This window comes from Vombatus ursinus, unplaced genomic scaffold (genome assembly GCF_900497805.2).
Source record: "Vombatus ursinus unplaced genomic scaffold, bare-nosed wombat genome assembly UNPS02014799.1, whole genome shotgun sequence".
In the NCBI taxonomy this organism is placed as follows: domain Eukaryota; kingdom Metazoa; phylum Chordata; class Mammalia; order Diprotodontia; family Vombatidae; genus Vombatus; species Vombatus ursinus.
Window position 1 is genome coordinate 29,846,603 of NW_020954577.1, and position 25,147 is coordinate 29,871,749.

Here is a 25,147-nt window from a genome sequence, read left to right on the forward strand (position 1 = left end):
TGTGTGTGTGTGTGTGTGTGTGTGTGTGTGTGTGTGTGTGTGTGTGTTTTACTGAGCTCAGTGGGGAAGCTGGAGGGAAGCTATCAGAAAAAACGAAAGTGGATGTGGTGAGCAAGGGAGCTTAACATCGGAGGGATGAGTTGGAGGAGAGGGGAGGATTTTGTGGAGAACTTAGCAGGTCTCGTCTGGATAAAGCACCACATGGGATTCCAGAAAGCCTCTCTTTAGACTAGGCACCGGGGGTGGGATTCCTAGACCTGGATGAGGACTTGGAAGTAGGATTTTATTTTTATTTTTATTTTATTTTGCCTAGTCATGGCTTAAGCAGGCTGAAGATAATGGTTTTTGATTGCGGGAGAGAAGGTGCCCAGGAGGCTGAATGGCCTTGGTGGCCCAATGGGACCATTTGTTAGGAGTTTCTCCTATTTTTGTCTTAAAGCACCACCTGAAAGAAACCCTCAAGGGCAGCTAGGTGGCGCAGTGGATAGAGCACTGGCCCTGGACTCAGGAGGACCTGAGTTCAAATCCAGCCTCAGACATATAACACTTACTAGCTGTGTGACCCTGGGCAACTCATTTAACCTCACTGCCTAATCAAAAAGCAAAAAGAAACCCTCAACTCAACACACCCAGAAATGCAAAGGCCAAACATAAAATGCAAGGGATTTAGAAGCATGGAGAAATTTGTCTAAACTGATACAAAGCAATTAAAACCAAGACAACAAACCACACAATGACAACAACAATGTAAAGGAAAACATCTGAAGGCAACTAAACCTTATTAATCATAATTACCAGTCTTCAGTGTATGAGAACAGATAATGGTATACATCTCCATTCTTTTGAAAAGAGGTAGAGAATAGATGTAGAATGCAGTATAATCTGCTAGATGCTGTGTGGTTATGTATTTGTTAAGGTGGAAGTGGGGGTGGGGGAGTATATCACAAACTATAGCAGGCCTGCATAATCTGTGGCCCGTCAAAGTATTTCAGGTGACCTTTGGGAAATGTAGAGGAAATCCTTTGGTGTGCTATAAGCAGCCCACAGGTCATAGGTTGTGCAGGCCTGAACTATAGTAAAAAATAAAGGACAAAGAAATGTTAAATATAAATAAAATGCATTTCTTATTAATCCTCCTACCTAATTAACCTTTTATTTTTTCCAATTAAATTTTTATATTTCAATAACAGGAATGCTTTAATACCTGACAAAAATCTTTTCCTAGGTCTACAAGTATAAGGATTAGTTATATAATTCTAACATGATAAAAATCTTATAGCTAAATCAAACAAAACTAATATATGAAAACATTCTAACTAGAAAAAGCAATATAGACTATTCTCTTCACTTTCTTTTCCCTTAATTATTTTTAAAAGAAAATTGTAATGGTTTCCTCTTTACGGGTTTTGAAAAAATAACTTAATATTCAACCCATAAATAATTTTGCTGAGAAGTTCCCACTTGGCAAGTAAAGATTATAAATAGAATAATTAGCCTGCCATGGGACTTAACTCAAAGAAAATATGACAGTCCATCTAGCCATAATATTATAGTTTGTAGGCTTGGGAAAGTGAGACAAAAGACAGGACTAATAATCTGAGGTTCTGCAATTGAGACCTTTGAAGCTAGCCTCACAAGATTATCATTTTTTTGGTTAATTCTGAAGTAGAACTAAGATTCAACTTGGAAATCACAAAAAACTATGTTCATATATTCAAATGGGATTTCATCAATTTGAAGTTCCTTCCAAAGATGCAGACTGTAACCTATCCATGTCCATCTATCTTGTGATATTCATATACAAATCCATCAAACTAAGAGAGACATTTTCTTGACATTCCACCAAGACAGCAGCAGAGCACTCTGGCTGTCCACTTGTCATGCCCTACTCTTACATCAGCAAAGGACTAGCTCATCTTCTACCATATTTTCCTTGATTACCTTTTATTCTTCTTTTTGTTTGCAATTTTAAATTGGCTCTGTACTGTGGCCTACACATACCCAGCATGTACCTCTTTGCTAACTCTTTCTTTTATCATTTGCTCAAGGCCTTTTATAATAAATTGAAATGGATTATACAGTTTTCTTTGATGGACATCTTTCTTGGGGGAAGAAATGAAGAAAAAGAGATGTCTTAGAATAATTACTTAAATGAGTAGATTTAAAAGAAACACATCTGCAAATCTCTCCCAGAAACGTGGTGGAAACGTTCATCTCAGGTACTAATACCACATTAAAAGCAAACAAACAACTCTAAGGTGCTGGTTGATTAATGAATACATGTGTCAGTGTACTCAGGGCAGGCTGAACAATTTGTGGTCAGTGGTCTGGGATAGACCCCTTTGACTATGATGAGAAAAAATATTTACTAGATTGTCTGCAGACAACTCCATGAAGTAGGCAGCTAAATCCAAGACAACTGAACAAGATACTGGCTGTTTAAATAGACATTAAGATTCCTGCTCTCTTCCCTTGTCTCCATTATAGAGTTATTTTTAATACCTGTGGTCTCTTACAATGTCCCAACCCCTTTGAAAAGTACCTAGGAGCTAGATCTGATTTGAAATTTTATATGATTTAATATTAACATATTTTTGTTTCATTACTGCCATAAGCACCACTGAATTAAGTCTCCTATTTTGGTGTACAACCAACTGCCTACTGTAATACATAAGTGAAGGGTAAACACTTATAATGGACTCAAGTAAAAATAATGATTGTTAAAGAAACTGCTAGAGGATGAGAGGAAAAGCAAGGGAACTTAAAATTTTAATGAAAATAGATACCTAGTAGTTCAAATTTGGTGATATTCCATAAGGAGTATCAAAGACAGGAAACACTGAGGGGAAAAACAGGAACCACAATCATTCTGTGATGTCTGGATGGACTGAACTGATCCCCAACCACCTAGTGACCTAATAGTGGCAAGTCTCCAACCTCTATTTAAGGAGATAAAAAAAAATAGCAAACTATGCAAAGACACAGTAAGCAGATGGACTCTACTATTTTAAAACTATTTATTGTCCTTGGATAAGAGACAACAAAGTCTTGTCTAACTGGTTATGTCAACCCTTTGTTTTGTTTAAAAGGTTTTCTTTAACAATTGTAAAACACAGAAACACTGCAATTCCCAGCCTCCCCCACCTCACCCAGGGCACAAGATTTTTGACTGTGGCTCAAAACTCCCTTTCCAGGGTACAGTACAAGCATTTAGACAGGAGACCTGGGCAGAGACATGACCTTCTCCCACACCCCTTGCTTTTCAGTTTCCTTTTATGTGTTATTTTACCTTATTAGAATTTAAGTTCCTTGAGGGCAGGGCCTTTCTTTTTGCTTGTATTTTGTGGAAATGTGAAAAATGATTATTAATAACCAGTATCTTGAGGAGGTTCAGAGTGCTTCACCCTCCCCTCTTCTCTGAAAGTCCTGACTTTAAGTTCAATTTTTCTTCAGGACATTACTGATAATGAGATTGCACTGACCCCCTTAACTTTGGTCAGACCACACCCAAGCTTGCAAGGAATTTAATCCAAAGTGGGGAAGCCCTTAGTGTTCTACTCAGTTGGGCAGAGACAGATTCTTTGGTTTAGATAGCCCAAGGCTGGACGTGGTCTTGTATAGCTGGGAATGGTCTGGCAAAGGGATATTTTCTCTGTCCAACGGTGAAATGATGATGTAGTGACCTCAGCCCCTGCTGAAAGGGTATATAAAATGTGCAGCCTAACCCCAAAGTGAGTTCAGCTGACTGCAGCTCCCATGCATGCAAGTCCACCCACTTTGAGAGAAATAAACACCCATAACAGACTAATTCTGTTTGTCGTTCTTAGACAGATCTCTGGAGGTTGACAATTTGTATTCCTAGCATGATACACGGTACCTGATACTCAGTAAGCCTTAACGAATGCCTACTTACTTAACTTGTTGAAAATCTATGTTCTAGCCATGGGTAAACAATACAATTTCTGGTTTGCCAAGCACAGCAATACAAACTTTACTAACATTCATAATATCTTGTTTGTATGAGAAAGTTTGTTCCTGTATCTGTTACAAGGCAAAATATCAATCTCCATTAGTGGTTTTTACAAGAATCATAACTGGGGCAGCTAGGTGACGCAGTGGACAGAGTACCGGCCCTGAAGTCAGGAAGATCTGAGTTCAAATCTGACCTCTGACCAAACATTTGACACTAGCTGTGTGTCCCTGGGCAAGCCACTTAACCCCAAATGCCTTAAAAAAAAAAAAAAATCATAACTATCAATACTCTGTGTTCTGAAAAACACTGAAAAAAAGTCCATCCATCACATTATTAGGCTCTATTTGATTAAAAAAAAAAGTGCTAGGAAAACTGCAAAGCAATCTTGCAGAAATTAAGCTTGGATCAAGACCTTATACAACTCCACAATATGTTCTAAATGGAAACCTGATCTTAATGTTAGAGAAATTTTAAGAGAAATAGATGATATACTTTTCATAGCTTTGGGTAAGAGATGTGCTCTTAACCAAACAAAAGATAAAGGCAATTACAAAAAAAAGAAAGGTGACTTTTGATTACTTGAAACTGAAAAGACAACATTAATGAATTTAAGATGAGAAAGGAAGTGGTCAAACGAGGGAAAAAAATCAAATTTTTTCCTTGTAAAGGTTTGGTGTCTAAGATATAAAAACAACTAAGAAATATACCACATGACTAACAGCCATTTCCCAATAAATGGTCAAAAACAAATAGTTCTCAAAAGAACTGCAAAGTATTTGTTCTTGTAAATTACTTTGAAGAGCAAAAAGAAATTGAACTGGGGACATAAGGACCTCAAGAAATTTGGTCCAAGAGAGCATATGTATATATCCAGGGCAGTGAAGATTTTGTGACCTATTTAGAGAAAAGTGAGGAACTATCTGAGGGGTCCCCTCTTAGATTCTCATATTTCATTTTTTAAAACCAAGTAATTAGAAAAGTGCTACTGCACTGGTCTGAGTACCAGAAAGGAGATCCTCGGTCTCAGGCTGGACACTACTGCTAAAACAACTGGAAAATCTCATTAAATTTTACAAATTAGTACAGCTAATATGAGGGAAATGTTTTATTGTTAACTTTCTTACCATGCTTTGTCAGTAAATACCTTTACTCTGAGCTAGTGTTCTCTAGCTGGCTACTAAAGGTAAAGACGCTGGCTGGTGTGGACTTGTGTACAATATTCTCACAAGGGTGGACCCACAAAGCGACTTAGTCCTGGGGTGGTGGAGTGTCCCTAAGAGGCCACATAGATCATTAAGGGATGTTATTCCTTTTGATTTATAGACCAATCTATTCTTCATTGGTGTCCTATGACTATAGGGCTTTTCAGGGCTGCTCATCCACTTCTGTTATCCAACCCACCACCCAATTCTCACCTGTGGCTCCAGGAAGCTATAGTATGCTCAGAGGCCACACCTTGGTAAAACCATCTCAGCAGACAGGCTAACCTGGGTAATAAGACTCAAACCCATCAGTGAGTTGGGGGAGGGGGTGTGTGTCTATCCCAACCATGTGAAGACTTGCCCCCACGGAATGGGCAGATGAGAACAATTTGTCCCAATGGCCAAGAAGGAGGCTGAAGCAAGCATTGTGGAGGACTTAGGGCTCGGTCAGACATCTAAGGTCATCCACAGCATCCTGGGCCATTGCCAGTCATCCTGACTTGTCCTGCCACTGGACTTATACAACTGCCTCACTTAAATCCAACTCATGCACAGGTAAAGATATCACTATCAACAACATGACTATATACAGGCTAGCTAAAACTTCTCCTTAGGGTAGCTGCCATAAAAGATTATGATTAAGAGCAAGGTCAATTGATATTCTGTAGTATGAATCTCTTGGTTTAGATATTTAAGAATTTATATGACACTTCTATACATTTTCCTAAAGTGATTGACTCTTCCGTGTTCGACTGCCCCAATGAAGAATTTTGTATACTACATGTAGCCCATTTGGAATCCTCAATTCCCACTTGGTTGCTCACCTGGACTTCATCTCCAGAGACTCAACTTCCTTTCTGCAAGATCACATGTTCCCATGGGACATCGCAGGCATTTAATCAATGTTTGTCAAATTTAATTGAAAAAGTATAAATTATTTTAAAAGGCTTCTAGGAATGTTATCAGGATTGCTTATGATTCTAATAATTTTCAAACTGATTTTAATAGGTTAATAATAATAAGCTAGAATCATATTTGCACTCTTCAAGTACATTAAAATAACATATCCTTATGGAAAAAATTGTCCAGTTTACAATATATGAAAGCATATAGAATTATCTGATTTACAGGTGAAGAAGTTCAGGTTCAGTGAGATTGTAACTTATTTGTCACCAAATAGCTAATATTCACCAGCAGAAGGGTCTACCAGGGGTAGGAAACCTGCAGCCTGGAAGCCATATGTGGCCCTCTAGGTCCTCAAGTACAGCCCTTTGACTGAATCTAAACTTCACAGAACAAATCCCCTTAGTAAAAGATTTATTCTATAAAACTTGGACTCAGTCAAAAGGCTGCACCTGAGTACCTAGAAGGCCATATGTGACCTTGAGGCCACAGGTTCCCCACCCCTGGAGCCCAATTCTGTCTTGATTCAAGTATACTGCTCTCACACAACCCCTATTGTACTAAGTATCACCCATCATTATTATGAAAAAACAAAAATAACAAAACAAAACAAACCATAAAAATTAGATATTACAAAGTCTATTAAATAGAAACTCTCACAATCAATATAAAAAACTTAGCACGATAAATACAATTTCCTTTTTAAATAGGAATTAACTTACTGTAGGAAATAACTTACTGTAATCTTACTAGAATGAAAGAAAATCATCAAAAGCATTGGCCCTAGACCTAGAAGAGACCTTGGACATTGTCTAGTCCACATTCCTCATGTTAAAGGAACTGAAAAAAAAAATAAAGGAACTGAAAACCAGGGAGGGTTGAAGTGACCTGTCCGAAGGTAAGTTAGTCAGTCAGTAGTGGCACTGAAATACAGCTTTATAGTGCTCTTTCTACTACACCACACTGCCTCCAAACTGGAAAGTTACTTTTTAACTGATAGTCCTGAAGTACGTAACTAATACATGTATTTAGCTCTGTAACTGTGAATCCTGATGCCCAAATTTGAAAAGTCAGTACACTAATGAATAGATGCGATCAAATTAATGTGCCTATACCTTTTAAGGAATGGAAAGAAATGTGTTAAAAACTATTCATCCAAGTTAAAAGCAATATTAACACTACAAAATTATTGTCAGAATTTAAATCCAGTTATGAGATACAGGTAATACCAAAGTTAAACATTTAATAAGATGAAGCATGAACACATACTTATCCACAATACTTTATCTACCTTATCCAAATTTTTTTATTAAGTCTATAGTGATACATCCTAATAAACCACCTCTCCTTCCTCCAAACTGCCAGTATTTCCAAACAGGTATTTTTACAGGAGCTTCTTGTTACCTAAAGACAAAGTGACAAATTCTGAGCACAATAAAGCACATGACAGGTGTAAATGCTTATTCAGTTAATAAACTGCCAAGAATTACATCAGATGTTTTTAAAGAAAATACGAAGTCTTAACTTGAAAAATAACAAACTAAAATACACTAAATGTTTCAATATAGTCTTTTCATAAACAGGGAAGACAGAAAATAAGTCATTTAAAAACTCAAGTTCACAAAAATTTCTCTCCATCTCTCTAATTTGGGCATTTCATTTGTTTTTCTAGTCAACAGTCATGTTCCAAATAATCCAAAATGCATATTTAAACACGTAATATAGAGATGCACCGTGATATAAAGAGAAAAGCACTAACTTGAGTTATGTGGCAATATCTAATTCCATAAACAAGATAGGCAATTATAAGCAAGCCTCATTACCTTTAAACAGTTTGTTCATCTGCAAAAGAGGAATTGGAAGTAGATCAGGGATTCTTAACCTAGAATCAGTAAAATATTTTGATAGCTACTCCCAAGTGTATTTTATGCATTTTAAAAACATTGTGAGGAGGGGTCTATCCATAGGCTTCACCAGACAAAAGGGCCCATGATATAAAAAGGGTTAAGAACTCCTGGACAAGATGATGCCTAAAGTTTTTAACCAAGATTACATTATCTTTGTTGCTGATAATTTTGTATGTACATTTATAACTGAACAGAGAAGGGAGTTAAGGGTAGGTGAATTCCCATAAGAATGGTAGAAGATCTATATTCTGAAGCTTAGCAATTATGCTAGATAGCAATGACTACACTAAAAAAAACATTTTTTTTAACGATAAAGTGGAAAAGAAATTTTCTACATTTACTCTGGGCAGCTAGGTGGTACAGTGGATAGAGCACTATATTCACTAATTTAAATCTAGTCTCAGATACTCACTATCTGTGTGACCCCGAGCAAGTCGCTTAAGCCCCTTTGCTTCAGTTTTCTCATCTATCAAATGTGCTGGAGAAGGAAAATGCCACACCACTCCAGTATCTTTGCCAAGAAAATTCCAAATGGGGTTACAAAGTTAGACATGACTGAAAAAAACAACAACTGAACAACAACACATTCATTTGGGTTTTCTGAAGCATAAGTAAATGCTTTACATATATTATCTCATTTAAATATATGTGTGAATATATAGTTATTGCATATACATTATTACATTTAGAAGACTTAACTCCATTTGTTCTAGAAACCTGAATTCAAAATCCTGCCTCCAACACTTACTATACGAGACTTTGGACAAATCATCACCATTTTAGTTTCTTCATCTGTAAAAAGGGCTAATAACAGGACCCACATCCCAGGGCTGTTGTGTAGTTCAAATGAGGTAATACATGGAAAGCATTTGGCAAATCTTAAAGCCCTACATAAATATTAACTATTATTATTAATAATAACATTTTTTAAAAAGTCTAGTATCTTAGTATTGCCAAAAATAAGTAGAGGCTTTGAATTTTACTAAGTCACTACTTAGGTTTCTGAATAATAATTTTATTTTTCATAGTCTATATTTTACAGTACCTGAATCCAGTGCTACTATTTTGTTTATGACATTTAAGTGTGTCTAGCCTTGAGGCCTCAAGTTCCCCACCGCTGGGCTAGCCAACAATATATTTAAAATGTTAGAATTAGTATTTTACTTAAGTATCACAACTGAAAAAACTGATTATAGTCTCAACTTTCTCTAAACAAAACACTGTAACAAATTAGATAAAATAATATCAATGCCTGCTATGAAAGCCTGAAATAAGAATTAAGAAACTTTGGCAAGGCAGAAGGCTATTTAGTTTTTTAATTTCTACTGAAGACAAAGTATTGTTGGATTTATCATTTCTGTTATGATTCCCTAAGTATTGAGTAATTTCTGAATATTCAAGTCTACCAAATTTTATTATCAGAAAAATTTTTTTTACTAATGAAGCTAAAGTTCACTAAGTACCTTAAAAAAAATTATTTTCTAAGTAGTTTTCCTGTTGAAAAAAAGGAGCAAAAAATTAAGAGAAATTCCTGAATATAGGTCTTTATTGCTTTCTCTCAATGTCATGGCAGATCTAGTTTATAGCAAAATTCAAAAGCCATTTGCTTCACAAAGCAATCCTTGTTTAAGTTTTATCTTCGTATACATCTAAGGGCCATTAAATTACATAAATTTGATTATCAACACAGAGAGACAGAGCCAAATATTATTCACTTGACTAAAATCTTATTCTGACATTTCAATTACGGCACAGAAGTGACCCAGACTTCTCTAAGGCAAACTGGCAGATCCTACAAACTGGAAAGACTTCAAAGTACATGTCAGGTAATGGAATCTATGAAACCTGAGAAGCAAAGTTCTAAGAATTCAGGACTAGCAGCCACAGTAAGTTCTGAAGAATTCTACTAAGGTAAAGAGTCATTGCCATCAACAGTGCCTATATAAGTAAATAAAAATCACAAGAGGTGTGTGTGTGTGTATGTGTGTGGGGGTGTGTGTGCATGCGCACAAATCCAAATTAATACTTTAACTTTTTTTGATGACTAAGTTGACTTTTTCTCAAAGCTTTTGAAAGTGGTTTTTAAAAATAACTCAATATACAAAAGTCCCTGTAAAAGAAGGAAATAGGGGCAGCTAGGGTGGCACAGTAGGTAGAGCACTAGACCTGAAGTCAGGAGGACTTGAGTTCAAATCCCGCCTCTGATCAAACACTTGACATTTACTAGCTGTGTGACCCTGGGCAAGTCACTTTACCCCAATTGCCTGGAAAAAAAACAATAAAAGAAGGAAATAAATGTTATAAACCTACTTCACTCAACTCAAATGTCTGATAAAGAATTCAAAGTCTGAGTAAAAAAAAAGTCCTTTTATTTTTAGTATTATTTTTAGTGACATCATCGTCTTACAGAATATTACAAATCTGTAACTGATAGGATCACAGGTTTAGGAGTTAGGAAAGACTTTAGATATTACCTAATCCAACTGCTTTATTTGAAAAAGAAGAAATCTGAAGATCAGATTGTCAAGTGACTTGTTCAAGGTCAGACAAGTAGTGCAGATTTGATCCCAGGTCTTCTTACTCCAATACCATGTCAGACAGATAACAACACAATGGATGACATACAGTATTCAAAAGTCTTTACTGACTGACTATCACATCTGGCCAAATTGAGTAAAATGAAACTTTTTAGTAATATACTTGTTGTAGAAAAATGTCTAGATATTTCTGGTAACACGAGAGAACAATGAATCAATAAATGGCTAATTCCCTAAGTGAGAGCTGAATTTTAAAAAAATTAGAGCCCATCTACACTATTTTTTATTTCTTTGAGAAATATAATTACTTAAAGACATAAGTACGATCCATAAAGATATATCTTGAAAAGAACTACAAAACTATTAAACACTGAAAAAAATCCATAATCTTACCCAAAGATAATTTTATTCTAAAAAATAAAATAAAAAGGCTATTTAATGTCATTGCTATTTATCATTTAAGGCTACAATAAGCAAGAAATAACAATTAACAAAATAAGTATCTACTTGCTTAGGTTTCAAATCCCAAATGTAAATGCTAATTTTAAATCAAGAGTCAGTTACATTTGTAGCCCTTAGTGTTATCAAGGTGCTAACGGCAGAATAATAAAGGAGACAAGAAAAGTAAAAATGTAGAAGAGGGTTAAAAAAATCAGAATTGAAGCAAGAAGAAAAGTAATAGAAATAGAAATAGTAATAGAAAGTTAGGTATAAAATGGATAATTTCAATTACATTAAATTTTAAAGATTTTGTACAAATGAAACAAAAGATCAGAAGGAAAGCAGAAAACTGAGGAGGGGAAATTTTAGAGACAGTTTATCAGATAAAGGTCTCATATATTATATAAAGAACTTCGTCCAATCTAAAAGAATATGAGCTATTCTCCAATTGATAAATGATCAAAGGATATGAACAGGCAGTTTTCTAATGAAGAAATCTAAACAATTTATAGTCATAAAAAATGCTCTAAATCATTACTGATTAGAGAAATGCACATTAAAACAACCTTGAAATAATATTTTATACCTGCCAGATTAGCTAAATTTATTGAAGGGGAAAGCAACAAATGTTGGAGGGGAAATGGAAAAACTGAGACACTAATGCATTGTTGGTGGAACTGTGAACTGATCTAATCATTTTAGAGAACAATCTGGAATTATGCCCAAACAGTTATTAAACTCCCTATACTCTTTGACCCAGCAATACCACTGCTAGGTCTATTTCCAGAGATGAGGAGGGAAAAAGGTAAAGAACCTATAAGTTCCAAAATGTTTGTAGTAGCTCTCTTTGTGGTGGCAAAGAGCTGGAAATTAAAGGTATGCCTGTCAACTGGGGAATTGGGGAACAAGCTGTGGTACATAATTGTGACGGAATACTACTGTGCAATCATAAACTCAATGATCTTAGAAAAACATGGAAAGCCTTGCATGTAATAATGAAGAGTGAAATGAGCAGAACCAAGAGAACATTGTATACAGTAACAGCAATATTGTTTCAAGAATGACTTTGAGTGAATATTATTGTTCTATTATAAATACTCAACTAACTATAAAGGACATATGAAGATACTACCTGTATCCAGAGAAAGAAGTGAAAAACATATAGAATAATAGTACACATATATACCTATCTATGTCTAATGGTGGCTAGGGGGGAATGTAAGGGAAAAAAAGATATTTACCTGATAATTTTGTTGTATATTTGAAAGGAACAGGAAGTTGTGCCTAGTAGATTTGTAATTTCATGTGCAATCATCTTTTTTTTTTATTAGAAATGCTTCTTTTAGTCCATAAACTAAAATAAATTTAAAGAAAAGTAAAATAATAGGAAATAGTACATATGATGAGGAGTAATATGAAATAAAGGCATATCCCCAAAAGCCTCCCTACACACCTAAAATTTAAAAATAGTGGGAAATAGTATTATAGTGCTATTTGGCCAATGCTCCACTTGCAGCAAATGACTACAATGAAATGAACTGCCCCTATAAAGTCCTTTAATCCATCCAGTCATTCTAGAACTGAGCAGGAAGTCCCTCTTTCCCAAGCAATGCTCTGGGATATTATGCTCATAGAATTTCAGGTCACCTAGTCAAACATTTTCACTTTTTGCTGGGGAGATCTGGAAGTTCAATGTATCAAAAGTGTGATGTGGCAGCCAAGAAAGCTACTTCCATGTTTGGCTGCACTGTGTCAAATACTAGAGAGATAGTAGTTCCGTTGTATGTACTCTTTCCTAGTCAGACCATATATAAAAGAGTATGATCAATTTTGAGTACAGCATTTTAAGCAGAAGATGGCGTAACCAGGGCCTTAAGAGTGCCAGAATTTGGAAGCCTAGAAAAGAGAAAGGAGTGGGAAAGGGAGAAATGATACGTCTTATTTGAAGGACTGTCACCTGGAAAAGAGAATAATAGATCTGTTTATCTTGCCCTCAGATGGGAAAAGCAGAAACAAGGAATGAAAGATGCTTTACAGAGGGATATTTAAGAAGTGTTCAGAAGAATGTAATTGATTCTATATATCCATTACAACAACTTTACATTGGAGAACTGGCCTCAGAGTCAGGAAGGCGTGGATAACACACATTAGCTGTATGAGCCTGGCAATTCACATAACTTTTGAGAAACCCATCTATGTAACTCTAAAGCTCGAACTTGTAGAAATGCTTGATACCAATGAAATCACAGATCTAGACGTGGCTTCCTTAAGAGAAACCTAACAATTAAATCTAGCCAACAATGGAATGGCCATGATGAACAAAGGCCACTTCACTTGAGGTGTCTAACTTTTTTGGCATCTTAGCAGATTCACATTCAGATATGTTTGGTCTAAGTACCCTATGAGGTTCTTTCTAACGCCAAGATTCTGTGTTAAGGTCTGTTAAGGGGTTTTGTCCTTTTCACATTTTTACAGCACCTTTCCCATCCTATGCCATGCCCCTTTAGGTAGAGATTTCTGGTATCTCCTCCTTCCTTTGTCCTGCTGTTATAAATATGCAAACTTCTGTAATGGATTGTGAGCTCTTTAGGGTTCTACATGCATGTTCATTTCTCTTGTAATAAATCTAGTTTTCACATAAGTTTTGTCAAGTTGTGATGGCCTGTTGACATGAGTCAGAAGTCATGTGCCTAATAAAGGACAAAGTTCATTTTAGAACCTAGATTTCCTGATTAGTTTTTCTTCCATGGGACTTCAATGAGAGATATCAATTCCCCCAACTACTGATTTAGCACATATAATCAATATAGTCCTAATATCTAAGGATATCAGAAAAGAATAAAGCAAAGAAAGAGCCACAGATCAATATCATTAATGAATATCAATCCCAAACATTTAAATTACATCCTAGCAGAAAGATTAAAGCAATTTACACCCCAAAAGGATATTATTATCAAGGTGAATTTACAGTTGTGATATAAAGATAGTTCAACATTAGAAAAATGGGTCACAGGAAAAACAGTAACATCCAAAACACAAGGTTATCTCAAAATGGGGGATGGGGAGGGAATCTGTGACAAAATACAACATTCATTTAGGCTTTAAAAAGAACCCTACAATGGATAGACTTTTTAATATGATGAAAATTATCTACCTAAAACTAAAAACAAGCACTATATACAATGGAGAAAACAAAATTTTCCTACTGAATGCTGTAGTAAATAAAGACACCTCTTACCCCACTATTATTTAATACAGTTGTAAAAGTGCCAGAAACAGCAGTAATACAAAAGAAATAAACAAGAGGAAGACAGAAAAGGAGAAAAAACTTTCCCTTTTGCTAAAAATCAAGAGCATTTCCATATAAAAAACAACAGTATCAAGGAGGCAGTAAAAAAGGGGAAGTACATTCAAAATAACTACCAAAACTACCCCCAAAATCTACCAAAACATACTTAACAGTTGTATAGATTAGTTTACAAAAAGTTCTACTTTCTTTCCTTTCACTCTCTTCTTAACCCTCTAAAGTTTGGCTTCATCATTAAACCAAAACTACTCTCCAAAGTTAAAATCTCTTATTTGTCAAAACTAGTGACCTTTTTATCAATCCTCATTCTCTCTGCAGGCTTTGACACTGCTGATCACTCTTTTCTCCTTAATACTCTTTTTTTCCCTAGGTGTTCAGACACTGCTCTCCTGGTTCTCCTCCTACCTCTCTGACTGCTCCTTCTGAGTCTCCTTTGCTCCATCTTCATCCAGGTCACATCAGCTAATTTTGTCTGTGCTATGGGGCTCTGCCCTGGTCTGCTCCTTCTACACTACATCACCTTGGTGATCTCATCAGCTCTCATGAATTTAATTAGCATCTTCATGCTAATGATTCTTAAATCTATGGTCTTGCATCTCTTGGTAGAGAAGTACAGAATGATATAGATTTTCCAACAAAACAAACATGTGGGTTTGATTTGCTTAATTATATTTGTTACAAGGAAGGGTTTTGATGGAGGGTGGTGAAGAGTTATGGAAGGCAGGGGAAAGTAGTACTAGTGATGTCAAAAATAAAAGAATTGAAAAAAGTGCAACAAACATTTAAAATCTATTCAGAAGGAAGCTCAGATAAATAGGGTAGTTAGTACTAATGTGTTAAACTTTAATATGTACTTTTAAAAAAGATACACACAACTGAGTTTCAGTTTCATTAACAATCTTTTTTCTGCTCTTTGTATATGAAAATGTTCATGTGTATTGATGTCTCTCAAATTCAAAAGAAAAAAAAAAACCAAAGTAATAAAAGTTATCTATACTCCTTGCCTCCACTTGCATCCTCTCATTCATTCTCAATCCTTTGCAATTTGGATTCCAGTCTCATCATTCAACTGAAAAAAGCCTCTCCCAAGTTACCTGTGATGTCTTAATTGCCAGAGCTGATGGGCGTTTTAGTTCTCGCCTTTCCTTACCTATATGCTGCACTGTGGTACTGCTGATTACTTTTCTCCCAGATAACTCTCTTCTCTGCTATTTCCTTACACTATAGTCCCTCTTCTGCTTTTCCTCCAACCTAACTGCTTCTTCTGTTTTCTTGGCTGCCTCATCATCCATATCACACCTCACTCCACTGTGACTAACTGTAGATATCCCCCAAAGCTCTGTCCTGAGCACCTCCAACCCTCCCCCTCCATTCCCCTTGTCAGGTGGACATGGCCACTGACTCTGAGAGGATGGAAAAGGAGGCAGAGGATCACTGGACCTATTTGCCCTGCCACTATAACCTGCAGATTGCCTGGTTGTTCCAGTTGCCATGAATCATTTCCATGTGTTGTCTGTAATAGAATGTAAGCACCTCCAGGGTAGGGACCTTCTCATTTTTCCTTTTGTATCTCCATAACCTAACACATTGCTTAGCACCAAAACAAACAAACAAAAAAAACCAAACAAACCCCACTACTTAATAAATGCTTTATGCATTGTTTCATTTCTATTCATTCATCTATATATCCACTACCAGGTGCTCTCCTGAACTCCAGTCTTGCATCATCAGCTGCCTTTTGGACATTTAAAACTGCCTATTCCGGAGACATCTCAAACTAAATTATGTTCAAAAACAGAACATAATTGTTCTGTTTTTCCCCCTAAACCCACCCCTCTTCTGAAATTTCCTATTAGCAGAGAATATCATCATTCTTCTAGGCTCCCAGATTCACTTTTCATTTTCTCTTACTCCTCACTAGGAGCCCATAAATCCAATCAGTTACTTAATCTTGCAATAGGTCCTTGTACACTTTCTCTCCCATACACCCATCCTCTTCTGTCTACTTATTCAGTCACCACCTTAATTCAGGTCCTAATCACTTCTCATCTGGACTACTGCAGTGACCCCTAATTGGTCTCCCTGTAGTCCAAGCTCTATCTAGCAGCCAATGATTTTCCAAGCACAGATCCAATTATGTCAGTACTCTACTCAATAAACTGAACTAACCCTAACCCCAATTTCTCTCTCCATACTCACTACAAGTTACTCTCCCTGCTGCCCTCTGTGATCCAAACTAGCCTTCCCTCTGTTCCCACACACCCCACTCCATCTGCCATTATAGTGCCTTCCTATGAGCCAATCAAGATGCCTGCAATGCATGCTTTTCACACTTTGGCCTCACAGAATACCTCTCTTCCTTTGCAAAATGCAGCTCAAGCACTACCTTCTCTAGGAAGCTTTTCCTGATCTCCTGCCTTCATAACTACCTACTATTCATCCACTTTATTTTATTTTGTCTATATTCTATATGTACACGTATATACACACACCCAAGTGAAAACAAAACAAAAACACCTCACACACATACATACATTGCCTCTCCCAAAAGAATGTAAGCATTTTTATAACAGGGATTTCCCCCCCTTGTTTGTTATTCTTTGTGGTGGTGGTACTGTTCAGTCGTTTCAATCATGTCCAACTTTTTGTGGCCCCATCTGGGGTCTTCTTGGTAAAGATACTGATATGAAGTGATCTGCCATTTTCTTCTCCAGCTCATTCAACACATAAAGAAACGGAGGCAAAGAAGGTCAAGTGACTCGCCTAGGGTCACACAGCTATTAAGTGTTTGAGGCTGCATTTGAACTCAGATCTTCCTCACCTGACTCCATGCCCAGCACTCTATGCTCTGTGCAAACTAGCTACTCCATTGTTTTTATACCCAAATCCTAACACAGTGCCCTAGTCCTTCCTTAATGACATTCACTACGGCTATGAATAAACGCAATCTGACGGTGGCCAAAGCACAAACTAATCTGTATTCCTTTCTTATAGTTAAGTTTCTGGGATGAGAAACACATAATAGAAGTTTCAAACCATTACCATTGTTAGTATCTTGGATATAAAGTTAGCCCTGGTGATAAACTGCTAACTTATTACAAGCTTACTCTTGTTAGGTAAAGCTGAGTAAATATTCAGCCTTAAAAATATATCATTATAAAATTTAAAAATTATTAATATAATATAAATCATATAAATATAATTTAAATATATTACAGTAATAAATATTAGATTTGTATAAATATAAATTAAAATATTAATTTAGATTTGTATAAATATAAATTAAAATATTAATTATAAAATATCCATTATATTACATAACAGAAATGACCAAATTCATTAACAGCTAACTAGTATATTTAAAATAGTAATTATTTATGAAGCTATAATCAGTTACACAGAAAACAGTATCGAAATAAGGTCCATTTGGGTAGACCAAAAATCAAAATTAACACAATCTTGCCTGGACAGGGAGGAGGGGATCTACACGAGAATCTTTTGAGTCATTTATGGAACATATCTCCTGAATGGTCCAACTTCATGTTAATTCAACAAATATTCAGTCAAATCAATAAGCATTTATTAAGCACTTATTATATGCTGGGCACTATGCTAAGAATGGGGGATGCAAAGAAAGGCAAAAAGACAGTCCCTGTCCTCAAAGAGCTTACATTCTAATGGGGAAGACAACATGTAAATAACTAGATACATACAAGATATGTACAGAATAGGTGGAAGGTGATCCCAAAGGACATGGCAGTAGCAGCAAAGGGTGCCAGGAAGACCTCCTGGAATAGGTGGTATTTGCGAAGCTTCTTTAAAGTACTCAGGGAAACTACAGGTAAAGGGTCAGAGCTTCCCAGACTTGATCAACAAAGGCAAAGAAGAAAGAGACCACAATTTAAGGAACTATCAGTAGGGCAACGTTTCTAAAACATAGACTAAGGTCTAAAGAGGACCAAAAAGAGGCCACATTAAGACTTGAAACAGTACCTGTCCTCAAAGAAGTGCTTACATTCTAATGAGGAAGACTTCTCCAGTCATGTCAACTCTTTTGTGCACATGTATATATCTGTAAAATCACTTCCTGATCTTTGACTTCTTATGATTCAGCACCACAAAAGAATGCTAACAAAAATTTTCAACTTTTTCAAAGGCTTTAAGATATTTTGATAGGTCTAGACATATCTGACACGCATACCTGACACATATCTGTCAGGTTTTGATGCCTTTCATTATAGTGGCATTATTCTGTTGTTTCTTGTTTTTGATGCATTTGCATCAAGAGTTGAAAGAATGTCGCGTACGGTACGGATATTAGTTTTTACATGACAAAATGAATACTTTGGATGAGTCAGGATGTTATCAAAAAAGACTTCATAATCTGACATCACAACTAACTCTCCACCTTGCTTTTCATGTGAACACTTTTGCATTATGCTCCTTGCCCTTGTTGCACATATGCAATCTTTCTGATAGGCATAGAAAATTTTGTAAAAATTTTCTACAATCATATCAAAGAATTTAGTGACATTGAGTCACTAACTTTCTATAACTTAATTTGCAGAAAGGCTACATGTAAACTACAAGAAGAAATGCTTGTCAATTTTTTCCAATAAAAATTTGTTACAATTCAAGGATACAACTTAGGATACTGTAGTTTGTTTTTTTAGGTATTCAATTACTGTTTCATGGAGAGAGCAGGGAGAGAGACAGATAGTAAAAGAACACCCATTGAGTCTCAGAAAACAAACTGTATAGGGAAAGAAAAGGTCAATTTTCATTTTTTACTTAATTATTCACTTATAACGTAAACATGAAGTCATTCCCTCAACACTGTTTCTGAATGTTTAGTAGTTCTAGTTTCATGGGTACGCGTTAGTGAAATTGTAATTCATGCTATCCACACCTCCAGAGAGAGAAATGATGGGTGCAAACTGAAGAGTAATTGTCTCACTTCTATTCTTCTTGTTTTTTAAAAAAAAACATGGCTAATATGGAAATGTTCTGCATGATGTCAAATGTAGAAATGATGTATGAGTGGGAGAGAGGGAGAGAATTTGGAATTCAGAATTTAAAAAGAAAAGAATGTCCAAAATAAATAAATAAAGACCTGGGGGTGGGGGTGGAGGTGGGTAGAGGGGCGCAATCACAAAGTCACAGCGAGTCATTTTTCCAGCCCAGGTTGGTTGTGATAGGGATACAGAAAGGTCAGTGGACACTGGGATAGGGGAGCACTCCAGTACAGACCTGGGTCCAAGAACAAGAGGAGATCATGTACTCCCATACCCCAACAGGGGGGACAGATACCAACTGGCAGCTTCGTTGCCTACCATCCAGTTCAGGGTTCCAGATAAAGAACAGACTAACAAGGGGACCTGCACCCGCAGTGACGTTCAGCGGATGAAAAGGGAGCTGATTTAGAAGCAAGCAACAGTGGTACAGTTCTGAAATCTGTAGAAGAAAAACCAGGGCAATGACACCATAACTCCATGGGAGTCTGCCGTTCCAGCAAAGTTCTAGCCTGAACCAGCAAAGTATCACAGTTGGTTGATAGTGGCTGATCCCACTAGTCTACTGTTGCTCAGACCCAAACCCAGGTCAGGAATATGCAGACACTAGGGGCACTTCAATCAGATCCCGGATTAAACCGCTTTGGAGAGAGTGAATGCTTGTAGGTCCTCAGCCTGAGATCCTGGAAAAATAAAACATTGAAAAACCTAAGACAGCAGCAAGAGGACCAGCTCAAACCTTAACTCCAAAAGTACACAAAGCTGGACAGCAGGCTGGAAGAGTGAGCAAACAAAAAAAGAATCCCAACATAAAAAGTGAGGGGCAGTTAGATGGCCCAGGGGATAGAGCACCGGCCCTGAAGTTAAGAGGACCTGAGTTCAAATTCAGCCTCAGATACACAACACTCACTAGCTGTGTGACTCTGGGCAAGTCACTTAGCCCTAACTGCCTAACCAAAAACAAAAAAAAGATTACAAAGCCAACATAAAAAGTTATCATGGCGACAGGGATGCTCAAGACATAAACCTCGAAGAAGAAAACTACTCCAGAACAAGCAACGGCGAAATGAAAAGTTCAGCCTGGGAAAAAATTCAGTGAGAATTCCCGGAAAAGATGAAGCAAGTTTAAAGAAAAAAAAAGAGTTAAAAATGTTTTGTCATGAAACGAGAGCACGAGAGGAAAAAAATTTAAACACTGGAAGAAAGAATTGGAAAGGAAATTAACACCCTGGAAGACAAGGCCCAAAACCCTGCCCAAGCAACAAGCTCCCTCAAAATTAGTGGGACGAACAGATAAAACCCAATGACTCCATGAGATAGCAAGTAATAGCAAAACCAAAATAGAAACTGTAAAGCATTTCATCATAAAAACAAAAAATTTAAGAATTTAAGAAAAAAGAAAATATTTGAGAATTATCCAACTACATGAACATCATGACTAAACAAGAGCCTAGCCATCATATTTTAAGAAATCTTAAAAAAAAAAAAATAGAATTCACTTTGGGTTTCTGAAAGAATCCCAAAATGAGAACTCCGGGAATATTACAGCCAAAGTACTAAGTTTCCAAGTCAAAGAAAACTGCAAAGAAAAATATTGCAAGCAACCAAAAAAGAAAAGATTCGAGTACTGAGGAGTCACAGTCGGTTCCGCACATGACTCAGAAGCCACCACTAGGAAGGAGAAGAGAGCTTGGACTACCATATTTCAGAAGGCAAAGGATATGGGCTCAAGAATAACTTAACAGGCAAATCTGAATATATTTGTAAAGGGGAAAAATGGATCTTTGACAAAAGAGGACTTTCAAGCATTCATGCTACAAAGACCAGAACTATGTACAAACTTTTAAATTTAAACATAGGCATAAAGAGAAATGTGAAAAGGTTAACATGGACAATAATAAAGAACTAAACAAGGATTAACTGTTTATACTCGAGTATGGGAAGATGATACATGGGTCCCCACTGGACTCTATCATTATTAAGGGTCATTGTTTTTGTTCAGACCTTTCTGACTCTTTGTGACCCCGTGGACCATAGCATGCCAGTGCTGCCCATGGGGTTTTCTTAAGATACTGAAGTGGTTTGCCATTTCCTTCTTCAATGGATTAAGACAAACAGAAGTTGAATGACTGGCCTAGAGTCACACAACTATTAAATAAGGCCAGATTTGAGCTCATATCTTTCTTACTCTATACCCAGCACTCTATCCACTGAGGTCCCATTTGGGATTTTCTTGGCAAAAGTACTAGAATGGTTTGCCATTTCCTTCTTCAGATCATTTTACAGATGAGGAACTGAGGCAAACAAGGTTAAGTGACTTACCCATGGTCACACAGCTAGTAAGTGTCAGAGGCCAGATTTGAACTCATGAAGATAAGTCTTCCTGATTCCAAGCCCAGTGTTCTATCCACTTCACCACCTAGCTGTCCATTAAGGGTCATTAAGAGAATCTAATTAGACAGCAGGGCTGGGAGTAGTTCTGTATGTCTTGATAATCTTAAGAGAAGAATGGAAAGAGAGGGGAAGAGGAACACATGGGGTAGGGGTAGGGGTGGGGGAAAAGCAGGAATGGAGGGGAGGAAAGGAAGGTTAGAGAAAAATATCCTACATAAGCAGGGTATACAAGTAGACATCCATACAAACAAGGGGAAGGTGGCAGAGAAAATGGATGACACTTCAACCTCACTCTTACGCTAAATGGTCAAAGAAGGTAAGAATGCACACGCGCACAGGTACACACACACAATATGAGTGTGTACAAAAACAAATCTCATCACTCAACAGAGAAGGGAAAAAAGAATGGGGTTGTCTTAAGCAAAATAAACTCTAAAGATGTGCAAAAATATTTATAGCTCTTTTTGAAGAGGTGAAAAAATGGGAATCAAGGGTGTGCCCATAAATTGAGGAATAGATGAACAAGTTATGTTATATAAATCCGATGGAATATTTCATGCTATAAGAAATGATGAAAGATATGGTTTCAGAGAAACCTGGGGAGACTTATATGAAATGAAACAGAGTAGAGTGAACAGAACCAGGACAACAATTTATACAGTGATGGCAACATGAAAAAGATAAACAACTCTGAAAGTATTAGGAGCTTGGTGTAATCATCAGCTATGATGCCTGAGAACTGACAATGAAACATGTTACTCATCCTCCAGAGAGAGGTGAGAGCAAAATGAGAAACACACACACACCCCTATGTGTATGCACACACATTTGTACATACACCTGTGTGTATATATACACACACACATATACATACATATCTCTGTATATGCGCGTGCACGTGCACACACACAGACATGGTTAATGTGGAAATTTGTTTTACTTAGCTTTGCTTTGTTTTGCTTAATGATACATGTTTTTAAGAGCAGTTTTGTTTTCTTCAATTCTCAAATGGAGGGGAAGGCTAGATTTGAAAGGGGAGAAAGCTGATTTTTTTCTAATTTTTAAAAAAAATTTAAGAAAGACAATGCAGATGACAATAAATTTAACATATAATGGAACAGGAGAAGAGAGAGCTAGGTTGCATTTGGGAAACTGTGCAGTACCTTTAATGACTCTAATCCACTCCCTAACACAAAATCATTTTGCTACTAATACTTGCTACGTGGTTGTGAGTAATAGAACACCAGATGTTGTAAAGAATTAAAAGTTCTAAGTCCCTAAGATAACGTGGAGTCCCATGTTAACAACTAAGCACAGCATATGAGTGGCATAAAGGATATCAGCAGAGAGAAGTAGGACAGGAAAGGGAGGTGGAGCTAGTCATGTAAATGAGATCAAGAGACAACAGCTTGCATACCACACTGGTACCCACAGATCTAAAGCAAGACCTTTAGTACACCTGAGTGAACCCTCTCTGGATGGTCTATGGGAGAAGAGGCAAGAGATAGGCAAAGAAAGAAGGAGTTGTGACCTATGATCTCTGCATCACAGGAAGGAGTAACAACATTCGTGGAATAACAGATCAAAATACCTAAAATGTAATTTTTATCTACTCAAGGAAATTAGGTAGCCTTTTTCTTGTGGATATGCTCTTTAAACATCTCAGTAAAAATTAAAATACAACTATAAAGAGAGTTCAAATGTTTCACAATATAAAAAGAACAAAACATATGCTTTCATAAGTTAAATAGTTCCAAAATAAGCAAATATATCTCTGAGTTTGGGTAACTCTGAACAAAATCATTAAGCATTTTAAAATATTTGGTATATTGTGTACTTTTATATATTCTCTTACCCTCATGAAGCTTAGAGACCTAAACACCTATAATGAGAACTCAAGATTTTTTAAAAATGTGTTAAGGAATAAAAAAAATCAATATATCTTAAAAGTTATGACATCCATTTATATACAACATTCTAATTTTCACAATCTCAATTATCCAGAATATAGCCATAAACCTGGGAGATAACAGAATCACCTCCTCCTCCCCCACCCGCCCATACATACCTCCACTCAAGCACAAACTTCTATGTAACAAATACAATTAATCATTCTTTCTGTAAAAAGTAATTTAAACTCATTAACTGGTTGGCTATATAAAATACTATATCCAATCTTAGTAACAAGGAAACCTGCAATGAAAGCAGGAAGTTGGTCTTATACCTTCTTTCTCTCTGACACTAATGAAATGCCATGTAAATGAACATAAGCTGAAGGTTGTTAATGAAAATGGTCAGGGGATCCTTTAATCAGATATGGCCCCTTCCAAGATGGGAGGAGCCTATAGCCACCTAGATGAGGTGACAGAGCTCCCAACACACGTAACTAATGCAGAACTGAATATATTCTAAAAGGAAGGCCAATGCTTTCCTGTATTGTGTTGCTTTTAAAATAAGTAACCACAGCACTTGTTGTATAAAAGGAACAAAAAAGGAAAAAAAGGTCCTTTCATTTAGAGCTGAATAATTTCAAAGTCATAAACCCCAGTCTTATTAGAACTACTTTCTAGATCACATGAAATAGCAGGACACTACTTTATTCACAGTACTACAGAGAAACACTTGTTTCACTGGAAATGCATTAATAGGCCTGATTCTACTAAAGTAAATTGCTAACTTTTAAAAAGATACAATATTTTTTATGGCCCAGGAGCAAGTTACTAATTTTAGGAAACTTAAAAGCTTACTACATAATAACTGCAGGCCTGAAAGATCAACTGCAAAAACAACAATAACATAAAGTAGACAGGTTATTCTCCTTTTAATAGTAGGAGAGTTATCAAACAAAAGAAAATTTGTGTGCTCAATATCTCTCTACAACTACATCTATTTACAGGAGGAAGAAGCGTCAGATTTCACCTTAGAAAAAAACAAAAGAAAACAAAAGGTTGCAAGAAGCATATATGTCATTAATTACTTTAAGTGTATATCACTATCTTTTCACCGAAGAAACTTATTTTTTCTTCATTTGAAAACAGAAGCCTTAAAAATACAATGCAAAAAAATTTGGAACTCAAAATCTTATAAAAGTAAATGTAGGAAACTACCTTTACATGTAACTGGAAAAAATAAAAAGTGGAGGGGGGAATACAATTCAAGGAGAGTTTGAAGATTATCTAAATTTAACTCTGCTTTTTATTACCTGAAAGTTAACATCTTCTTTCTTAAATATTAGTGCCCGAACTTCATCAGGATCTCCATTAAATATAGCTTGAACCAGTGATGGCTAAAATATAAAAGAAAAGGGGTATAAAAAAAGTCGTCTTTGGCCAAAAATGCTTTATAAAACATTTCTGCTTCTAACAACACTAACATTAAATTTCTAAGTCAAGAGCAACAATAAAAAGCATAGAATGTTTCCTCTGTCCCCACTTTACCAATAACTAAAAACCAATTATCTAGCAGCAATCT

General features: G+C 36.3%; 1 protein-coding gene across 5 annotated transcripts in view; it reads right to left on the minus strand.

Moving 5' to 3' along the window:
* ANKRD28 (ankyrin repeat domain 28) overlaps positions 1-25,147 on the minus strand; it is a 200,390-nt gene that overhangs the window by 111,638 nt on the left and 63,605 nt on the right. For all 5 annotated transcript variants that reach the window (XM_027872244.1, XM_027872242.1, XM_027872241.1 and 2 more), the window contains exon 2: positions 24,879-24,962. In XM_027872244.1, coding sequence (XP_027728045.1) covers positions 24,879-24,892 — 14 coding nt within the window. In that variant the 5' untranslated portion in view covers positions 24,893-24,962. The remainder of the gene's footprint in view (positions 1-24,878; positions 24,963-25,147) is intronic.